The sequence below is a fragment of the Oreochromis niloticus genome, linkage group LG10 (genome assembly GCF_001858045.2).
Source record: "Oreochromis niloticus isolate F11D_XX linkage group LG10, O_niloticus_UMD_NMBU, whole genome shotgun sequence".
In the NCBI taxonomy this organism is placed as follows: Eukaryota; Metazoa; Chordata; class Actinopteri; order Cichliformes; family Cichlidae; genus Oreochromis; species Oreochromis niloticus.
Genome location: NC_031975.2, coordinates 5,187,861 through 5,205,725, shown reverse-complemented (window position 1 = coordinate 5,205,725; position 17,865 = coordinate 5,187,861). Strand labels below are relative to the sequence as shown.

General features: G+C 40.6%; 1 protein-coding gene across 1 annotated transcript in view; it reads right to left on the bottom strand.

Annotated features, from left to right (window-relative positions):
* The window catches only part of opcml (opioid binding protein/cell adhesion molecule-like), a 225,731-nt gene continuing 207,866 nt past the window's right edge, over positions 1–17,865 (bottom strand). Inside the window, exons 4-7 of the mRNA XM_003449811.4 lie at positions 7,417–7,554; positions 7,137–7,257; positions 3,808–3,959; positions 1–3,502 (exon numbers count right to left, since the gene is read on the bottom strand). Coding sequence (XP_003449859.1) covers positions 3,402–3,502; positions 3,808–3,959; positions 7,137–7,257; positions 7,417–7,554 — 512 coding nt within the window. The 3' untranslated portion in view covers positions 1–3,401. The remainder of the gene's footprint in view (positions 3,503–3,807; positions 3,960–7,136; positions 7,258–7,416; positions 7,555–17,865) is intronic.

Here is a 17,865-nt window from a genome sequence, read left to right as displayed (position 1 = left end):
TTTTTTTTTTTTTTTTTTTTTTTTTTGGTCGTTGTTTTGTTTTGGTTTTTTTTGCAAACCCCTAAAAAGGGAAAATCACATCATGTGAGATCTGACTGTTTCACCATCATCACAAGCACAGAACATGTGACAAAAAAAGAGCATTCCCACATACACAATCTCTTCCCTTTGTCATCAACACATTTGTTACTCATAGGTTATCACAGGAGTGAACTGGATCATTAAAAAAAAGTCACATTAGCAGTCACTTGTGCTCTAAGTATACTTTCTGTCAGAAATTGACAGAAACTCTTTTTATACACCAACCACAGATCAAATCATTACTCCTGCAGTTTTGAGATCAGCATCTGCCATTAATCTCAGGGCAAACCAGGTTAAAAGCACACATTCACAACACCTGAAGAAAGCTTCATAGCAGCTACACAGACCATTCATTCAAGCTGACTTTTTGTGGTTGCATGATCAGTGGGCTGATAAGCACAAAAAAGTTCTTTCAGTTTTTAAAATGAAGAATTTTATCCAGCTTTCCAATATTTCACAACAAATATGCGAAACAGTGTAATGTAATTATCTAAATAACACTGTATGTATGTAGCTTTGATATAGAACAGGGGAGGACAATTCATTTTCCCAACCGGCCACATGAGAATTTATGACTGCTGTGGTGGGCTGCACCAATGAACTGAACTCAAATGTAAAACTATTCAACATTATTGAAAGCAATTTGGAACAAAATGTGCATTTTTTAACAAAGTTCTATTGCTAATTTGTAGGTTTTTTTGCAGTTATTTAGGTCTTTTTTCTTGTTCTATGAGACATATTTAGTTTATTATTGGCTTGAACGGGTGCACTTGTGTCAGCTTTAAAATGAGAAGGAAATGCAAAGGATAGCAGACAGATTATCTGTTTCTAGTTTTGTTAAACTTTATCACAAATAATGTTTGTTCACATGCAAAAGAAAACCAGCATTATCTGAGAATATCTTCGTATGTGTGGAAAGTTCTCGTTTTTGTGAGCAGAATAAAAAAACAGCATTGATACTGATTTGAAGTCTGTGATTCATTGCTTTTCACCCTGATGAAGTTAACTATTTTAGTTACATCAACAACATGGTTAATTTTTTAGCATTGACTCGCACAACACCTCTTGGTGAATGATACAGTGCAAAAACACCAGTTTCAGTTCTGGGTTCGTGTCAGTCCATTGTCAAAAGTCATTTCTTCCTGTCAGATTTGGACGGCCATCAGTTTTCAGCATCAGCATTGCTGCCAGCTGCTCTGCAATCTGAAACAGTTTTGTTATTCTGTGTATAAAAAAAGAGGAACTTGGTTGTGTTGTGGACATCACAGTTGTTGGCCAGAGTCTTGGCCAATATCTGCTTTGTTTTTCAAATGACGATCCTGATTTTCTTATAATGAGGTTAATCTATCTTTTGGGATTCACTTGGAGAGGGGGACATTCTCAAATGCTTCATTTTTCTCAGGGCATATCACTAAACATTATAATAAACTCCCCATCAGAGAATGATGTTCTGTATTTTGTGATTTTGTGGAAGATGACAAACCTGGCCTTGACTGCTCCATCCCTCCATCCCAGCCTGTTAAAAACTTGTTGCTTTCACAGCAGTGTCCATTCCTGTGTTGCATCAGTCAGGTTGTTGTGTTCCTGAATTCAAATAAATACTTTCTGTCCATGTTTTGTTAAAACGCTACATTCTATGTAGAGTGGATTTACAGCAAAGCTGTACCGACGCAGAGCAGGGATGGACATCGGAAACCTTTCTAGCAAAGCTGCAAAAGCAAAAACAATTTTTACCAAGCTGGATAGTGCAGTAGAGTCCAGCTTTGTGATTTTCCACAAAATTCACAAAAGCATGATGTATCCTTCTTTACGTTTGAATGATAATTTCCCATTGGCCTCATGTGGGCAGGTCAGAGAGAACCAATGGACTGAATAAGCAGCCCAAGAGCCATGCAAGAGCCAGCCAGGTCTGATATAAAAAGTTAATACCCTGTCAGTAAAGACATGTAATACGATATTTGCTAGCAGTAGCAGCACTACAATGAATGCTGCTAGTGCTAACACTGCCAATGTTTTCTCACACTCACTATCTTGTTTTTCTGAACGTGATTATATTATGCATAGCTAAAAGTGACAAACATTGCAGAAGCATTTAAAAGGCGGTTCAATTATTTAAAATGGCTCTTAAATACATATTTTTTGTAGAGTATTATTTTGAATCGAAAGCCAGAGTGAACCTCTTGTTGGTGTAGTGAGGAAACAAAAGGTCTCAGTGACATTTTTAGTTGATTCTTGAGACTAAACAAAATAAGGGGGACTAAAATGGTACAATGGCTACCTGCATTTTTTAAATATCTTACTATTAAATTATTTTATATAATCTGAAGCTTTTAACCATAACTTTAGAAAATTAAATAATAATGATCATAAAACCATAATATAATGTAACAAGTGCAGCTTTCCAAATTAGCCACAGCACTTTGTGAATCAGGTTGGACACTAATGATGCCATCAGCACACTGAACTCTGGGTTTTTCTGTTTCTGTCTGCAGAGAACAAAGCAGCACAACAACCAATTTCTCCCTCCTAAATCATACTTCACGCAAGTGAGTATGAAAATCAGCTTTCAGTGTATCAGTATGAATATGTCATGAAGCTGCTATGGCACTCTTATTGGGTAGTTCAAAAATGCCATTGGATAAGCATATGCATTTTGAAAAACAACAGTGCAGGTATTGTCTGTACACATTTGTACAATTTTTACACACACTACAATGAAAATATAAATTTGGATGCACTATGTGTAGGACTTTGCCTGAGAAATCATGGTGTATAATTTATTGTTCTGAACTGTTTATAATGAAGGATCAGTTATTCTGTTTTGCATACAACTGTAAAAATACAGTAAAATTCAACAATCACATTGCATTTTTCCCTTTTTATCATTTACCTAAAAAAGCTTAATGTTATTGTACAGATATTGAACAGGACATGACACGATAATAATAATAATCTGAATGTACACTTCAGAATTGGGCAATAAACAGTCAACTATCAACAGTTACATGTATTTTTTTTTCTTTTTCCATGTTCACATATAAAAAGGTTGGGGGAGACACAAACTCAGAAGTTCTACCATCATCAAATTAGTGCATTATTTAAAATCTTTGCTTCTGCAGGCTGATGCTTCTCACTCTTGACAAGCCAACAGAGAACAGACTCTGATGCAAAGCCAGAAAAAGGAAAGAAAAACAACAGGGAAAAAGAAAAAAAATAGGGTGGACCACTGGCAATCTTGGGTTTCCATTCTCCTTACTGGACTAAAAGTCTGTTCTTGGTTTTCAATTCTGAGAGAAGCTCCAAGGTTGTAGCATTTCACATTAGAACTTGAGAAGGTAGACTGAGGTTACAGTAAGCAGGAGGCATACAGAGCAATGTGATATTGCAATAGCCCCGTTCACATCATGCATTGCACCAGGACCTGCAAGAGAATAATGCAAAATGTGATTCATCATCAGGGTTATTCAGATCAGTGCTCTAGTATTGACTATCATTAGTTAGAATTTAAATGTTCATGCGGTTTGGTGCTGGAATTACCATGGAAACTGGCAATCGGTGGAAATAAAAGGTAATTCAATGAATAACATACAGTGGGTTACTTTCAGAATGGATTTTTTATGTGTAGCTGCTAATACGGAAGAAGTGGTCGCTGACAAAAACAAAACTTTTTTCTTTTTTCTTTAATTCACTGAAGTGAACAACGTAACAGGAACATATTTTTCTTACCATAGAGTATTATACTGGCATTAGTGATTCCCATGGTGTTCATAGCAACACAAGTGTAGTTCCCATAGTCTTCTTCTGAGACATTGAAAAAGATAAGCATTGACTGTTTCCCTTGATTCTCTATCTTTACCCCGTTTAGTCCATTGAGGAGCCTATAAGAAACAGAAAAACAGTTGAAATCTCTGAGAGAATGTGTTTATTTGTAACTCTTGCAAATGCACTCTAAAATATGCTTGATTAAAAGATAGGGAAACATTTTTTAGATGCAAAGCAAAACGCTCTGAATGTTCCTGTTTTCATGCTCTCCTGAATACCTGCAGATACTGCAGTAACTGTGGATGTGCCACGGTCTTGTGTCTGCGACCCAGTGCTTTGAGTTTGTACTATTGTTTGATCTTTGATTTCATCATAATGTTTCACTGCTAGTCTCTTGGGTTTGGTTTTCAGTATTTCTAGCACCCTAGTTCCTTAGTATATCATGATTACTAGCCATTAGGTTTTGTTTATGTGCCTCCCCTGTGTTCCGTGTTATGTCTACTCTGTGCCTTCGTGCCCCACGTTTCAGGTCTTTGTGCCTGTTGTGTGTTTCCTGTTTTACTTTGAAAGCCCGTGTCCTATGTCAGTGTATTCTGTTTTGCTTCCTCCCAGTCTCGTCTCATCTGATTAGTGTCAGCTGTGTTCCCTGCCTGTCTGCCGTTTCCTTGTTTCCCTCTGTGCATATATAGGCTGTATCCCAATTCAGGGTCTGCAGCCTTGAAGGCCGCATTTTAAGGCCAATTACGTCACAGCGACACAAAGAAGGCTGTCCCAATTCGAAGGCTGCTCAAGATGCGGCCGACAAATGCGTCCTTTATTTCCCCGGATTTGAAGGATGGATCAGTGTATCCTTTATGGCCCAACATATCCCAGAATTCATAGCGCGGCGGTGGGTGTGGATAATTTTGCCGAAAAAAACGGGGGACAGCTGAAGCGGGGCGGCTGAAGAGTAAACATTTAAAAATAAGTACTGAATATTGCGTCACTTATTTATGTGCAAATGTTTAATAATGAAGAACATTAAAACATTACTGTTGACCACATGTTGGCAAAGTTATGTGACATTAGTGATGTTATAACTTTTAGCGTCAACTTGGTTTTAAAGCCTTTACTTTAAAATATACACCATTCAATAGTTGACCTTAATCTTACAGAGAATGTGATGATTTTATGGATAATTAAAGTCAGTAATACACAAATCCAACAAGCTGAGAGTCAGTGAATGCTGCTCGGTTTTCAGTCCCAAGTATCACGCCACAAGCAGGATCCACTGCACTGTTAATGTTAGCTATGTTATATTGCTGCCTCTGTTCCGTGGTGTGGAGCCAAACGGACTGCAACATTTGTTTGAACGAGCTGACGGTTCACTTGAAAGAAAGATGCTTTAATCACAGGAGTCACACATGTGGCCACTGGACCATCTGGGAACTCTTCTTGTTTAGCACTCGTAATAACACAAACACAAAACTCCTTCTCTGTTGCTGTCTTGTAGCAGTGTATACACCTGAGACTGTCACCTGTCTGTCTGTCCTGCACGCTCTCTCTTTTTCTTTCTCTCTGGTTGTGTAATAAAAGAATGAATATGTATTTAAAAGTTACACTTATATTTGAATCATACAGCTTATCACACAATTTATTTTCATGTGTGACAACTGCAAGTGTCCAGAGTGAGGACAGACTGAGGGACCCACTGCTACACATCATTTGTGAGGCTTTGCACCCCTGATGATCCACCAGGACAAACTCAGCAGTGTGTGAGGAAGAGGAGGAGGAAGAGCCAGCAGCAGCTGACAGATGGAGAGAATAGACAAACTGTTCCCTGTTTGTGAAGGACTGCTAGAAAAGTTTAAAATAACTGTCTGTCCTGAATCAGTCTTATTAAGTAATGTTAAAATAATTTTATCATTCCAGTGTTTTAAGGTGATAGGAAATATAAATAACTGAAACTTGAATCTTGAATGAAGCTCAGTATTTGACACAGAGTTCAATAATGATTATTATAAAAATAAATTTAATATTGGCCATATTATATTTACATGATCAAAGTGAGATGACTTTAGTCTCATGAACAACATTAGCTAATTGTTATTTACTAGCTAATCTTAAAATGACTGTTCAGTACAGAAAAGAAGCCCAACAATCATGTTTTTACAGTCCTGTCGTCTCAGCCCCAGATCCTTATCAAATCAAACAAACGTCATATAAAAACAAACAAACAAATGAACAAAAGATTTTTTCTTCATTTCTGTGAAACAATGCTGTATGAAACGTTTCCAGCGGTTAGTATCATGGCAACCTGGGCAGCGCAACAGAGGATAGACCGTTCGATTTCACAAGCCTCACACTTCTGGCCTTCTCGGTCTTCAAGGCCACGGCCCTTGTAGACCGCGAAGGCTGCGTCCTCCAAGGCTGCAGACCCTGAATTGGGATACAGCCATAGTGTGTGTTCTCCTTTGCTCGTTGTTGTTCTGCGTGTCATCCCCTGTGTTCTAGCTATGCTTTATGGTTCCAGGTTTATTTAGTTAGTTTTCCTGGTTTAGGTTTTTCTTATGTTCTTTCCTTGCTATGTCTGCTTCTGTTCACCGTTTGAAAATAAAGCTCACTCACAGTAATGCCAGTGCCTGCACTTGGGTCCATCTCTTATAACTCCACACATATGCCGCTGCAGCCGTGACAGGATGTATTTGTTTAAAAGCCCACCTTCCATTTCCTACATTGCATTTCCCGTTTCTTTGCTTCTGTTTCGCTGTTTTTTTACATTTATTTTATCACTCCTCTTTATCACTACTCATTTAATCTTATAGGGACAGGAAATGCTGCTGTCACTATCAGGGACCATTTAACAGTCTACCATAGCCATTGTTTGTACAAGATTATTTACTCGTCTCATAAATGTATTTCCAGTTTCAAGTCATTAGTTGGAAAAAGCTACTTTATATTAGATTATTATCTAAACATTTGAGCCCAGCACCCTACTGACACTACAGAGAAACAAATAATTTTCCTTTGGTAACCATGACTTTGTGCAAATTATCTAACTAACTGTTTTTCCAATAATGTGATTAAATTGTGATGTAGTCCACTGATAGAAGAATGCAGGGCATAAGTTATCTTATCTCAAAAACATGATTTTAAACAGTGATATGAGTGAACATCATTATTTTCAACAAAGATCATGTCGAATGAACTAAGACCACAGCGTACAGCAGAACACGTGTGTTTGTGGGCCTGTAATACTGAGGTCAAACAATTCAGAGCATGTAGAAATCATAGAGCTCAGGGGAGAAACATGCCTGCGGTCTTCTTTGTACCACTCAAAATCTGCCCTTGGGACAGCAGAGGCTTCACATTGCAGAATTCCTTTTTGTCCAACTGAAGTACCTGTACTCCTCGCTTTAGAAATGAAGGGAGGATCTGGAAAACAAAAAAATACCAGTCATATGTTTTCATATGACTGTTTCTTCAAATCGAAATTGTGCCCTCAACTGTCCTCACTCAGTGTTAGTTTCACTCTGCACCCTCCCACCCTTTGATGTCCTATATAGCCTGAGAGTGTGATAGCCTGACCCTTACAGTTGACGGTGACTTGCACTGTCCTGACATCCGGGCTTGAGATGTCATTAGATGCAATGCATTCATAAGATCCCGACTGTTCTTTGGTGATGGCTGTGAGCATCAGGTGCTCCCCCTCTGTCACAAATTTATGGGTGCCTGTAGAGAAAGAAACAAAGCAAAAGAATATTATTGTTATTATTATGCTATTGTAATGGAATTTCTTTCACTTATGTATTAATCACATTATTTTATTGTGTAATGCCTTGGTGCCACTGATTTTAACATGTCTGACACCCATACAGTAAGACAAATGGTGGGGGTCTATTTAGGAAGTTGGGGGAAGCAGACAACTCCACAGGAGGGAGAGTCTTTTGTGTCTTCAAGGACTCTGGGAGGTAGAAAGGGGGTGTAAACCTTAAGGTGTGAAACAACTGTGTACTGCCTTTTGTTCCTGGAGAAGGTATTTAACTGAGAGCCACACTACTCTCAGGGAGACTCTGCTGACCCTGCCCCGTGGTCATGCAGGCTCTCCACCAAGCTTGGTTGTCTGTTCTTTGTGTGCTTTGATTAAAGAATGTTAGCTACCGCTCATCTGCAGGCTTTATTTAAGTGGAAAAACTTCCACAACAGAATGGCGCTGCGAGCAGGGTGGTCCGTGTGGTCGCTGAACAACGGTTCCGTGGATGGGCTGATCACCCCTGAGGGAAAAGGTACCTTTGTCCTACCAGCTGTTGAAGCAAAGGAAATGGAGGAGTCACGGAGCCGTGTGTTTCAGTCACCACCGAGACCATCAACTTTGAGGGGACTCCTGCAGATGGGTGAGTTGTAGCTAACTTGTATACAGTCATGGGGAGGTTTTTTTTGTCTGGCCGAGGGGGGGAACGCTGACCGACTCCGGAGTTCGAGTCTCCGGGGGGAAAATCCTGGCGGTTTGAGACCCCAGGCTTGTGTTGGGTACGGTCCATCACAAGGACATTGGCTCGAGCGCGCTGTTGGGGAGAAGCCGGCCCAGACCTGTGTTCGGTCCAAGTACGTCACAGGGACAGCGACTCGGGTACACTGTCGGGGAAAATCCTGGTGGTTTGAGGCCCCAGGCTTGTGTTGAGAACGGCTCATCACAAGGACAGTGGCTCGAACACGCAGTTGGGGAGAAGCCGGCCCAGGCCTGTGTTCGGTCCAAGTACGCCACAGGAACGGCGGTTCGGGTACACTGTTGGGAATCATTTCTGCGTACTACAGTGCGTGAAATGACGGTATTTTAGCACTTTTCTGCCGGTAAGGGAAGAAGGCCATTGCAGAGGACGCTCTGAATGTAAAGGGAAACTGGATCCAGTAAAGCGGCAGGCCTTCCACCAGGCGGCCAGGGACAAAACTCAATGTGTGACTGTACGTTAAGAACTGTGGGTAAAAGTATGTTGTGAGATGAAAGAGAATGGTTGTGTGGGAAAAGTTGTTGTGTGTGTAAAAAAAAAAAAAACAGAAAAATGGGGTTCAAAATGTTGAAAATGGGGAACAAAACAAGGGAAAAAAAAAAGAGAGGAGTGTAGAAATGTGTGTAAAAGTTGTTTCCAACTAGCGGGAGAGGGTGGTACTGCAGGCCACCAGCTCCCCTAGGGTGGACACACAAGAATTTCGCAGACTTGTTGATGAAAATAAGTAAAAATAGGAAGAGGGTTTGTGATTTTTCAATGTAGAACAACTACAATCTCTCTGGGGTTTTTAAGAAAGGGGACTTCAGAACCAGAGAGGGGAGACGTGTTTCTTTAAGCAGTGATAAGAATGATCAAAATGTCTCAGTGTGTCACTTGCAGGTGAAGAGCAGACCCTGATCAATTTTTCACGTGCAGCAGTCGGAAGAAATTATAGGTTAACATCATTAGAAACACTCAAGCCAAGTTTTGGCTGAATTGTTTTACAGCTTAACTTCCATGTGTTTGTCACCCTGAGAACACAAGCTCCAAGAATCTCTCCCTGAAGACAAGAAATGCAGTTCCAGAACAACGAGATGGATATCAGGAGCTCACAGCAGTGTCCTGAGCAGTGAAGAAAAGGTCCAGCAGCAGCAGCTGTGCAAGACAGCGACAGCAAGAAGAAAAATGGCATCATCATGACTGGATGGATGGATGTGCATTTCCAACGAGCTGCAACTTCACTGTGTGTGAATGGACCTTTGAAAAGACTGTCTGAGTTGGACATTTGCCACTTTTGGAGCAAAATGGCAAGATGAGACAGTGGAAAACACAGGACAACTGACTCTCACTGGACTACTGCAAGGGGGGAGAGATGAGATGAGACCACAGTGGAAGGAGCAGGGGAGAACATGGCTGTTTTAGTGTGGGAACTGAAATTTGGGTTTAGGAAACTGGGAAGAAAAAACGACTGCCTTGCGTGGAGAATTGAAAAGTGTCTGGAGCACCGCAAAGAGGAGAGGTACACAAAAATTACACAAACAGAAAAATGCATTAATCCTACTAACACAAACACACATGCAATGAAGCTCATGAAGACCAAATAGCATTTTAAGCATGCATTGCTGTTACCATCATCTTGTCCGGTTCACTTAGTGGGTTAAGAAGTGATACATAGACTAGTGAACTAGTATTATTTTGGGGAAGGATGATTGAATTATTGCAGGGGTGAACAGAATGATGCAGGGGGGTCAGATGAGTGGAGACAAATAGATTATTGAGTTTCTTGTTTCTGATGTGTGGGGGAGGTCTTATCATGACACACATCTGGTTACATGGGGGAAAACAAAACTCATTATCTAATAGAATATTGTTGTGTGAGGTGTGTGACTGGTGGATGAAAGTTTTGGGGAAGTTTTGCATTTTCTTTGGTACCACTTTGAAACTGCCAATTAGTTTTGTTTTGATCTATCATTCTAAGAATATGCTTAGACAACTTCTAAAAAGAGGCCTTCATATTTTTTTTATTTTTAACAGTGCACTGAGATATTTTTTGTTTAGCAATTTTCTCTTTTTGAAGCAGGCCTGCAATATCGGGATCGAAAGCGCTACACAACATGTTGAACAATCGCAAGTGAGCTTCTCCAAAAAATTAAAATGGGCTCGGGAGAAAGCCACTTATTTGGGACAATCAGAAAACAAGTCCCTGTCGAAAAGGATTCAGCGAGGTAATCCTGTCTAAAAAAAAAATAATTTCTTTTTGAAATGACGTCATTGCTGGCAGTAGAAACTTATTGCGTCACGAGGTTCTACTGTCAGCAAATAAAAATGGGGACTGACTGGACTGACAAAAGCTTGACTGACTTGACACCAGTATGCAAAATTGCACCTCCACCTTGACCTGACAAAAGGGTGGATGTATGTATGTTTCTTTTTACAGGAGCAGAAAGTGACAGCAACAGGTTGCATGGGCTTTTGGGCCGTGCTGACTTAACCTTTTAATTGCCACTTTCTGTGTCTTTGAATTTACCAGCGGTGTGTTATTCATGACCTTGTATTGTTTACAGTGCAGAGGTCACTGTGAGAAAGTTTGCATACAGATGCGCTGCGCTAACATCTACATCACATTTTCCACAGCAGAGGGTTAATCATATGATCTAATCACATGATTTACAGCAGGACACATCGCTGGCTAATGTTTTACCTTTTCTAAAACAGGGCCTGGAGTGAAACTACTCCAGGGGAGAAGCCCTGTGAATTTTTAAGAGACAACGTACAACTTCATTGTGCATGTCTAATTGTGCTAAGCTGACATAGGGCAAAAGAGGGTTTTCCGTGGAAGCTTTCATTTTGAAATTGCAGAGACCGTGACATGAGGGATATGGAAGGATTGACGCAGATACAGACCACGACCGGGAGAGAACGCTTCAAGAGGACCAGTGAGAAGCAGGGACCATCTGCAGGACAACTGACAAACCACAGTGGGCTGCACCACTGGGCTTCCAAAGGATTGTCACGAGAAGATTTTGAACAGCAAAATCTTAAAATAAATAAAAGAGATTTCTACGTTGACGTTGAGGAAGACAACTAAGGTGTACGACATGCTCTGCCTTAAATCTACAGCTGCGTTGGAACAGACATCGAGGGATGAAGAGAGCGTGCCAAGCTCCAAAGGTGACAGCACAGAGGGAGACCAGCGTTGGAATTATGACTCTGTAAATGGCACAGACACCAGGAGCCATGACCGGGGACTGGGAATGACCATCCAATGCTTTTTCACTTTGCCATGCAAAGTACTTTGACACTCTGGAGAAGACCTTTCCTCTGTATCATTGTTGTTGCCATTTGCATGTGAGAGCTTAGATTGTGGGGAGGATTAAAGATGAACAAAGGGTGGTGGGAGAACAGTGAAGTGAGGATACACAGTGTGAAACTCCTTTAAGTGTAAAATAATGTTGATGTGATATACAGAATGTCAGGAAAGAAATTCTTGTATTAATGTGATTCTTGATTTAAGAATCAAAGGGTGGGATTGTAATGGAATTTCTTTCACTTATGTACTAATCACATTATTTTATTGTGTAATGCCTTGGTGCCACTGATTTTAACATGTCTGACACCCATACAGTAAGACAAATGGTGGGGGTCTATTTAGGAAGTTGGGGGAAGCAGACAACTCCACAGGAGGGAGAGTCTTTTGTCTCTTCAAGGACTCTGGGAGGTAGAAAGGGGGTGTAAACCTTAAGGTGTGAAACAACTGTGTACTGCCTTTTGTTCCTGGAGAAGGTATTTAACTGAGAGCCACACTAGGCTCAGGGAGACTCTGCTGACCCTGCCCCGTGGTCATGCAGGCTCTCCACCAAGCTTGGTTGTCTGTTCTTTGTGTGCTTTGATTAAAGAATGTTAGCTACCGCTCACCGCTCATCTGCAGGCTTTATTTTAATGGAAAACTTCCACAACACTATATTGTTTGTTTGACATGCCTTCATTCCCATGTGAAGCACTTTGTAACAGCTTTTTGTCTTAAAAAGTGCTATATAAATAAATTTTACTTACTTACTTACTTACTAAGAAAAAAAAAACAGTGCATGTGTTAATGTTTCAATTCAATTCGATTAGCTCTATGACATATGATGCTGTACTCATTTCAGAAGAAAAAAACAGTCTGCCGCTGTGGACCTGACCAAAAAAGTTAAACAGCTTTGGCAGTGGCAGCAGCCGAGGGCAAGTCGTTTAAGCTCCTGGTTGTTTTTTCAAGAATGTTAAATGTTTTTTCTGAAGAAGTAAAGTGAGCAAAACACGGAGGCCAGACAAACCTGGGCAATCCAGCTATGTTTGTACAGGTTATAGGTATCCATATGTTTTTCTGTAAATATGTAAACAAGATGACTGACCCAATGCAGCACAGTCAAGATTACCAACTCAGATAATCAGTTAATAATGTAAATATGACATAGTAATATGGTAATCTAGTTGCAGAAACTAATGTTTGTAACATGTTTTGAAAAGATAATATAGGATAATGGTAAATTTTTAAATGGTCATTTGCAACTTAACAGATTGAACAAACTTATGATTATCCTTGTTAAAAATCTTAATTAAAGAAAAGAGAACCCAGAAACAGGAAAACTCTCTTTTTCTCTCAAACATCTCCAGACGGCAGACAGCTCAGGGCATGCACTCAATACACAAAGAAAATACACTAATTGCACTGAAACAAGCCCACTTGAGGAACACCATAAATTACCCCTGACACCAACAATGTTAAAAGCATGTTTTCATGGCAGAGAGAGAGACTTTAAGCCACTGCTGTGTGGGTGGGAAAATGGATAGGAGCACTAATCCTAATCAGTAGAAATGTCAATCTAGCAATATCACAACATTAGCATAATGCCATTATGTCTTTTTAATCCTCAGCTGCAGACACTGCTGCAGCTGGCAGGGGATTCAGTAAAAAGGTTGTGGGCTAGGGATAATTAGCTTCTTGCATGAAACCAGGGAACTGCAAACTCAGGTAATTAACATTTTCATCAACTGTAACTATGTAGATTAGTGACAAAATGCTGTTGAGTTACTAGTTAGAACTATCTGAGATCTCAGTGATGGAAAGATGGAAAACAAGTGCCACCCATTGGTGGGTAACTACAAATGTAAACTCAATTCTTGATTTGTGTAATTTATTATGTAATCTATGTTTTCCATTTTCATGTAAACTCTATAAATTCAAGGAAATACGACTCTAATTAACATAACTGGTTAAAATTGCTTAAATGCTGATGATTTTCTTGCTAAGGAAATTCAAGCACTGTTTGCATAGAATAAAATGTTTGTGCACTGTAGTGTAAGAGTTCTTTGGGAATTTAAGGAGACTAAAAAAAGCTCTGCATAAATACCAGTCCTTATCCCCTTTTGCATCACATATTTCTCTATGCGGGAAAAAGCTTAGGTATTCTATCTGATCGCTAAAACTAAGTTAATAATAAGGTGGACAAAAGTTTGTTTTTTTTTTTAAATCTTACTGAACTCTTTTGGGGATTCAGCATTTTTGCTCATACTAAACTGGTTAAATTTAAATCAGTCTGGCAAGTTGTATCCAAATTTCCAAATATTAATAATATTTGCAGTCAAATCAGCAAAATAGTATCACCACACTATACTTTATTTGATATACCTTTATTAGTCCCACAAGGGGAAATTTCATGTTAAGGCTGCCGACCTTACCCTCCGACCATACATACATTACACAAAAACATCACATGGGGAAGACAGGTCAGAGAGGTATACATGGAAAAGCACAACATGAGGAAAGATAAGGAGAAAAAAATAACTCCCCCCAGACTGAGCTCCAACAGGGAGATCAGTTTGAGAACAGAAAAAAAACACCTCTGCACATAGCACATGAAAAAAACTCTTAATACACCAAAGAAACACATGACAAGCAACAGGGGTGGGCAAAGGGTGAGAGACAGCCAATGTCGACAGTACATCCGGGCCTGCAGCCTATGCGCTGGTCTCCATGATCCACCGTCAGCATCGGAAGGGAATAAGCGTCGAAGGCGTTTGGAGGGGGGAAGGGGGATGAGTGTATATCAGCATGTGTATATATGTCTGTGTGCGTGTGTGTGTGTGTATGTGCAGGGTTCAGCTGAGACAGTGTCCTTCGCCCTGCCAGGCTAAGTAAACAGTCTTCCAGCCAACCCAGGTGGCCTTGCATAGAATGGGAAGAACAGTCTAAACACAGTCGTTATCAGGGTGTTGTTGTACAGCTCCAGCCTTGAGACCGCAGCTGGTGCCGAAGGGGTATCCGCATGAGTGATGGTGGTTTTAACTTTATTGCGAACAACTCATATGAATTTCAAAGCTGTTCTAACAGTCCAACACTGGTCTCTCAATCTCCCGTTGGAGAGCCGTGAGCTTTCTATGATGTTATCAAACTTACACCCATGATGTTGTCATTCTTGTGCTCAAAGGGCAGGTTCTGAGAACTCACGACCACAGTGCGCGTCCCAAGATGTGATCCAATTTGCGCTCAGAGGTGTTATTTTGGGCGAACCCCTCCAGATGTAATCCAGTTTGCACTCAGAGGTCTTGTTCTGAGTATTCACGGCAGCCGTGCGGTTCTCCAAGATCTTATCCGTGCTGCACCCGATGAGCCATTTTTGAGAAACTCACGCCTCGTCCCATTGTTTCAATCCCAGCGGGCAGCCTTGTGGGGGTTTGAACAGCCGGTTCCGCTTCCTTAATTCTTCGATAAGCCAAGGCCAAGCGAGCTCTGATCAGCAAGAACCCTGTTATTAGAAACCTGTTCCAAATAGGTAGATATCTTCAGCACTCAGGCTCACCCGAGCCCAGACTTCTCGTTGAGAAGGGGTGTCAATTGCATTCAGAGACCAGTTGATCAAATCCATAATTCTCTTTTAGGTTTTAGAGAACAGACTGTGAGAGAGTGTTCCAGGGAAAAGTAATACAACAAGTAAAAAACACGAGACTAGACAGGGACACAAGAGGTTAAGCAGGGAAGCTAAGGGAGAGGAGAGGAGGAGGAAAAAAAGTGCGACCGCCTTCGCCGAGAGCTAGAGAGAAAATTATTATTATTGTTATAAGTCTAAATTTTGCTTAAAGCATCTAAAAAAAACCCATAGATGCCTGTTACTTCTTTTTTGTTGTGTTTTTGTTTATTTGTGTTCGGTTTTATAGAACGATTCTTATTTCGTGTTTAAGACTTTTCAGAACTGTGTGAATGAGTGTCTCTATGTGTATGTGCATGTTTATTCTTACAGCACTGTAAGCAGCCACATGTCTCCACAGCACATAATTCATACACATTTGAGAAACAATTAGCCTTTGACACCATCACAATACACTGAGATTAAAGGTAAGTTATATTTCATTATTACAGAGCCAAAAAACAATACTATACTGAAAGTGCAAGATAATGGCAAGACACGGCTCCAGTTCAAGTGTTAGAATTTAAATGTCAGTCTAAATTACACAGCTGAATGAAAATAAAAGAATCATAATCATTATGTATTAATCAGGTTATATAAATATAAAAACAATCACCGTTAACACCAACTCCCACATCACTGGTCTGTGGCACTGGCCACATTTCCAGCACAGCATCAGTGTCAGTGTAGCATGACTGGATGACTAATAAGAGTCATTAAAGTACGAGATGGCAGCTGAGTATCTGAAAGCACTCAGTGGAGCACTGTTGTAATATTAGCTATTAGCTTAAGGAGCTCTGCTGTCTAGACACCACTCTGTGCAGTTTTAGTAAAAAGATTACAGTAGACCAGTTAGTTAAGATTGTATGGTACCCAGTGTTGGGGAGTAAAGGAATACATGTACCGCTGTTACGTATTTAAAATACAAAATATGAGTAACTGTATTCAGTTACAGTTACCGTTTAAAAGGGTGGTATTCAGAATACAGTTACTTTGTTGAAATAAATGGATTACACAGCGGTCTTTTCCTGTTTCATATATTAAATAGCCTGTATTTGTATAGCGCTTTTTACTAGTCCCTAAGGACCCCAAAGCACTTTACACAACCAGTCATCCACCCATTCACACACTGGTGATGGCAAGCTACATTGTAGCCACAGCTGCCCTGGGGCGCACTGACAGAGGTGAGGCTGCCGGACACTAGCGCCCTCAGGCCCTCTGACCACCACCAGTAGGCAACAGGTGAAGTGTCTTGCCAAAGGACACAACAACCAAGACTGTCCAAGCTGGGGCTCGAACCGGCAACCTTCCGATTACAAGGCGAACTCCCAACTCTTTGAGCCACAATCGCCCTGTAATATTAGGCTATGCCCTCTCTATTTTTGGTAATTCCATGCCGGTCGACAGTAGTACAGAGTATTCAGTAAGAAGCGTAACCTGCCACAGCTTTTAATACACTGTTCATAAAAAACGTAAGGAACACTTTTAAAAGAGAGTAGAACATCAATTCATCTAAACTTCTGGAATATGGATCTGGTCAGTAGTCAAGTAGCAGATAGTGTTGTCAGTTTCAGCAGCTTTGGTGCTTTCTTTTCCCATCATCTTTTCTTTTCTTTTTTTTTGTTTTGTTTTACAAATTCTGGATTTGGCTCGGGTCAGTCTCTCTTGCTGGTAGCATGAGGTAATGTCTACAGAAGTTGCACACGTAGTCCAAGTTTCCCAGGATGGCACATCAATGTGTACCATTGCCAGAAGGTTTGCTATGCCTTCCAGTAGACCCTCAAGAACATGGAGAAGATTCCAGGAGACAGGCAATAAACTATGAGAGCTGGTCTCGGATCTTTTGTGCAAGGAGGAACAGGATGTGGTACTGTTCTTTCAAACAAGCTGTCTGCTGACTTGTGATGAATTGCATCTATGCATAGATTCCAAAATAGACTCAAAACCTTTCTATTCACAAAGGCCTACATGTTTTGTTTTGCTTTATGTCTTCATTTTCTGTGTTAAGCACACTGATTTTCATGTAATGAAAGGTGCTATGTAAATAAGATTGTCATTCTCTTTGGCCTTCTCAAAATGACCTCCAGCAGGCCACTGGTATGTGTGTCTTTGACCAAACAAACAGAAACAGAGTTCATGAGGGTGGCCTGAGGGCCCAGCATCCTCTAGTGAGCTCTGTGCTCACTGTTTGACACTGTGAAGTCTCATTAGCATCTTTTACCTGAATGGTGCCCAGTGCTTTTCAGAGATTTTGACAGCAGATTTTTATGTGATAGACGTAAAAGGGTCTGGAGAAGCCATGGAGAATTTTATAAATGATGTGACATCATTCAGCGTGACTGGTTTGGTGGTGGGTCATTGTTGGTCTAAGTAAGTGATGGTCTAAGTAAGCATATCCATGGAGGGATGCAGAGACCTCTATAGGCTACACAATCACTCCCTGACTGCTGTTACGGTTCAGGATGAATTCCTTGGACCCACTGCCAGATCCTACTTTGGTGGAGTGGGTCCTAGGTCCCTCCTGGTGTACAATCATAGGCTTATGTGACAAAAGTACACAGGCAGTTTTTGGAGGATGATGGAATTGATATGACTGTTTTTATTCCATTGAG